General features: G+C 40.0%; 1 protein-coding gene across 1 annotated transcript; it reads left to right on the plus strand.

The window, feature by feature from the left end:
- Positions 1–797: 797 nt before the first annotated feature.
- On the plus strand, positions 798–1081 carry LOC101614614 (protein BRAWNIN-like). The gene is made up of 2 exons (XM_012950392.1): positions 798–895; positions 994–1081. The coding sequence occupies exons 1-2, from the start codon at positions 798–800 to the stop codon at positions 1079–1081; spliced, it is 186 nt and encodes a 61-aa protein (XP_012805846.1).
- Positions 1082–5209: the final 4128 nt, after the last annotated feature.

Genomic DNA, 5209 nt, shown 5'->3' on the forward strand with positions numbered 1-5209 from the left:
GATAGACTTCAAGCCAACTTTAGAGAGGAATGATAAAGGCCATTTTATACTGATTAAAGGAACACTTCAACAGAAGGACATTACAATCCTAAACACATATGCACCTAACACAGGGGTTCCAAGTTTCATCAAGCAAACACTATCAGACTTAAGGTCATAGATAACATCAAACACAATTTTAGTGGGAGACGTCAATACCCCACTCTCATTAATTGACAGGTCGTCCCAGCAAAAAATAAACAGACATCTGAAATGAATGGTGTCATGGAACCAATGGACCTAACAGTGATCTACAGAACATTCCATCCAAATACTGAAGAATATACATTTTTCTCACCATAACATGGAACATTCTCTAAAATAGACCATATATTAGAACACCAAGAAAATCTCCACAAATATAGGAAAATTGAAAAAAACATCCCTTATACTCTGTCTGACCACAATGGGATTAAATTGCAAATCAGTACCGAGTCCCTGCATTTTGGGACCGGCCTTTGGCTGTCCGAGTCCGTTCCTGCGCGAACTCATGAGCTCTGTTGCACCGGTACCTTGTCTCCCAGGGCGCGTCCTCAGGGTGGGAGGAAAGAACAAGCTTGCAGTTTCTCCTGAGGCCTGAGGGGGCGGGGGCAGGGGCCCTCGTGTCCTGAAAGCCCAGTGCCCCGTCCGGACCCCAGATTGAACGGACAGTTCTTCCGCCAAGCGACCACCGGGGAAACTGAGGCTGAGCGGGGAAGGGAATCTGGCTGTTGCGTCTTCACCCCACTTTCTAACAAGACTCCGTTCCCACCCTGACCATGCCCACAGGCTTGTCCTGGCCCACCTACGTGAAAATGTTCGAGGCCTCCATGTGCACAGGCGCCCAAGTGGTGCACTGGTACTACCAGCCGGACCTGAGAAAGAGGGAGAGAGAATGAGCGAATGGGCGCATCAGGGCCTCCAGCCACTACAAACAAACTGCAGACTCGTGTACCCCCTTGTGCATCTGGCTAAGACAATACCTGAAATTCCACCAAAACCTGGAAAACTCAAAACGGAGCTTTTGGGACTAAAAGAAAGGCAACAGAAACCTCAAGTTTAACGGCAATAGAGACTTCAAAATACAATTATGCCCAGAGTTCTATAAATAAGTCTTACATATATTTTTTAAATGTAATGAATAAATTTAAATATTCTTAAGCATTTAATTCCAAAATCTCACTGCAGGTGGAGGTGCTCAGTTGATATGAACTGATGATTGTGAACTTGTACTGTGGTTTGATCCATATATGTTTTTTGTTTGGCAACAATGTCTCACTGTTTAGCCTAGGCTGGTCTTAAACTCAAGGTGATCCTCCTGTCTTAGCCTCCATGGTGCTAGGATTATGGGTGTAAACCATCACACCAAGCCCAGTATCTCTTGCAAATTGCAAAAGTTCTTATCCTCAGCTTGCCTGTGATTTGAATTTGATGAGAGTAATATATGCATTTATACAGACAAGATCAGGCTTTATACCCCTAAGGCTCATGACCTCCACTGCCATGCAGACATGCCACTATTGCACTCGTTCAGTCATTTGGCCTGTCTAGCCAAACTTGAGGTTTCCAGTTTCCACTGTTTTCACTGCTTATGACTTCTATCTCCCATAAGACTGCATATAGTGCAACTTTTTTTCCATCTTTCAGTTGCCTGGGCTACAGGGAGAAGGTTTTCTGCTCAGTACCAGCTTGATTTCTCAGTTACTTTGCTGCTCAGGGATGTGAAGTCTTCATCAATAGGGTATTACCATCTTGTTCTCATGGGAAACCAATGGCCTTGGCAATAGCCTGTAATGTTTTAGAGGCAACAGGGACTGCCCTGGCCAACAACAAACTGGAAAATATCCCATTCCTGGCACTGAAAAATTTCCAGTAAAAATCTATGGCTTCTGGATGTACTATTATTTAATAAAGTAGATTTTCATATGTCTTATTCAGAATATCTTGAATTTTGATTGACCCTCCCCACCACCTTTCTTTTATACAGCCTCTTTACCTGACCTCAGTTAGGCCTTCCCCTCCCTGTAATCTGGTCTTCTACTTACATATGTACAATACCATCCTTTTAAGATCCTCCTTCTCCTCCTTCACTTATAACCTTTTGCCAGCTTATGGGCCTCTGAACTGATTTTTGGTTCCAGATCACACACAAGTCTATACATTTGTAGCTAGGATCCACATATAAGAGAGAACATGTGACATTTGGCTTTCTGGGCCTGGAATCCCTCACTTAGTATAATCCTTTCTAGATCCATTCATTTCTCTGCAAATGTCATAATTTCATTTTCTTTACCACTGAATAGAACTCCATAGTGTAGATGTACCACATCTTTATTGTTCATTCATCTGTGGATGGACAGCTAGGCTGGTTCCATTTCCTAGCTATTGTGGATAGAGCAGCAATAAACATGGTTGTGCAAGTATCTCTAAGGTAGTAAGAAGAGTCATTAGGATATATGCCTAGGAGTCCTTTAGCTGGATCATATGTCAAATCTATTTTTAGCTGTCTCAAGAAACTCCACACTGATTTCCATAATGGCTGTACCAGATTATATTCCCACCAACAGTGCAGAAGGACTCCCCTTTCATCTCATCCTCTCATTTTTACTGTCATTTGTTTTCTTGATGGTAGCCATTCTGACAGGAGAGAGATGGAATCTCAAAGTAGTTGTAATTTGCCTTTCCCTGATGGCTAAGGATGTTGAACACTTTTTTAGATGTTGATATGCCATCTGTATTTCTTCCAATGAGAACTCTCTATTTAATTCAATAAATAGCCCATTTTTAATTGGGTTGTTTGATTTATCATTTTTATCATTCTGTTTTTTGAGTTATTTGTATATTCTGGATATTACCCTTCTGTGAGATGAGTAGCTGGCAAAGATTTTCTCCTATTCTGCACATTATCTCTTTGCTCTATTCACAGTGTCCTTTGCTGTACAAAAGCTTTGTAATTTCATGAGATCCCAGTAATTGATTAGTGGTTTTATTTTCTGAGCAATTGGGGTTATATTCAGAAACTCATTACCTATGCCAATATGTTGAAGGGTTCCCATACCTTTTCTTCTACCAATTTCAGTGTTTCAGGTCTGACATTAAGGTCCCTGATCCACTTGGATTTGATTCTTGTGTGTGAAAAAAGACAAGGATCTATTTTCATCTTTCTACATATAGATATCCAGTTTTCCTGGCACCACTTGTTGAAGAGGCTGTCTTTTCTCCAATGAATATTTTTGGCATTTTTGTCAAAAATCAGATGGCTCTAGCTGCCTTGATTAACATCTGAGTCCTCTATTCTGTTCCATTGAGCTATATACATTGCTGTTTTTGTTACTATGGCTTTGTAATGTAGCTTAAAATTGGGTATGGTGATACCAATAGCCTTATTTTTGTTGCTCAAAATTGTTTTGGCTATATGAGGTTTTCTGTGCTTCCAAATGAATTTTAAGATTGTTTTTTCTATTCCTGTGAAGAATGCCATTGGAATTTTAAAGGGGATTGCATTAAATATGTATATTGTTTTGGTAAGACTGACATTTTCACAATATTGATTCTTCCAATCCAACATGGGATGTCTTTCCATTCCCTGTGTCTTCTGCAATTTCTTGCTTGAGTGTTTTAATGTTTCATTGTAGAGATCCTTCACTTCCTTAGTTAAGTTTATTCCAAGGTATTTTATTTATTTATTTATTTTGAGAGAATTTTGAATGGAAGAGATGCCCTTATTTCATTCTCTGCATATTTGTTGTTAGTATATAGAAAAGCTACTGATTTCTGTATATTTATGTTGTATTCTGCTACATTGCTAAAAATGTTTATTAGCTCTAACAGTTTGCTGATAGAGTTTTTAGGGTCCTTTATGTATAGAACCATATAATCTGCAAATAGTGATAATTTGATCTCTTCCTTTCCAATTTGTATTGCTTTTATGAGTGTCTCTTGCCTCATTGCTATAGCTAAGCCTAAGTGGGGACAGTGGACACCCTTGTTTTATTCCTGAATTTAGTGGAAAAGCTTCAAGTGGCATGTCTGCATGGCAGTGGAGGTCATGAGCCTCAGGGGTATAAAGCCTGATCTTGTCTGTATAAATGCATATATTACTGTTATCAAATTCCTCTGAAAGCACTACATGGAATGTTCATATTCATATATTAATGCTACTCTCACTTCTACTTAGAGAAGCTTCTCTTTTCAGATGGCAATAACCACTGGGATGACCCAAAAGGCAAAATAGTGCTGAGAAGAAGGGATGGAAGAGTGTCCAGCACTGAAACAACTCACACTCTCCAAGGCTCAGGGTCCATTGTGGAAGAGGTGTCAGAAAGAATGTAAGAGCCAAAGGAAAGGTACCATGCCTTACATACAACTGTCCAGACAAAATTTGGCTTCAGTATACAAAACACACAGTGCCTAGCAACATCCACAGAAGACCCTCATAATAGGAGAAAAAGATGATGACATCAAATTAAAAGAGAAACTAATGGAGAGAGGGAGGGGATATGACAGAGAGCAGAGTTATGAAGGAGAAAGTGGAGGAGAGGGAAATGCCATGGTTTGTTGTCTGTCATTATATAAGTTATCAAATTTATGTATATATGGAATATGGAAGAAGAAAGTGAAGACAACACATACCTTATTGTGTCCAGTCTCCCTATGCCTTTGTGCCCTTCACAAATGGCATTAGAAAGGAAGAAATCTTGATGCCAGGGTTCTGCTTGAGTGACTACAGAGCTGCTCTCCAGACTTTTCATGGCACTTTCCACAGCCCATGAAGGTGTCCCTTCCTCCTATTCTAGCCCACCAGGCAGGACTTGGTTTATGGAAAGTGAAATGGAGAAAACAGGAGTGGAGAGATGAAGAAAAGAAAGCAAAGAATAAGAGAAGATAAGAAAGGTGTCAACACGTAGCAATGTTGAGGATTGAGCATGGCTCAGTGAATGTAGAGCTTTCAATCTCTTTTCATTTTTACAACAATCTATTGAAGATGAAATGTTTCCTTGCTCTAGAGATAGAGGAGACTGAGCCTCATGAAGTAAAGCAAAGATTCAAGATATTTTACTCCAATTCAAGTCCATGACTCCAAATGTGAAGAAGTCTTCACTGATCCTCACCCCAGGATGAAGCATTTGGCTCACAAGATGTGTTTTATACTCTTCACACAGATTTCCTGAACTCATAGGTCAGTGGCTGC

The sequence above is a fragment of the Jaculus jaculus genome, chromosome 3, assembly GCF_020740685.1.
Source record: "Jaculus jaculus isolate mJacJac1 chromosome 3, mJacJac1.mat.Y.cur, whole genome shotgun sequence".
Classification (NCBI taxonomy): Eukaryota; Metazoa; Chordata; class Mammalia; order Rodentia; family Dipodidae; genus Jaculus; species Jaculus jaculus.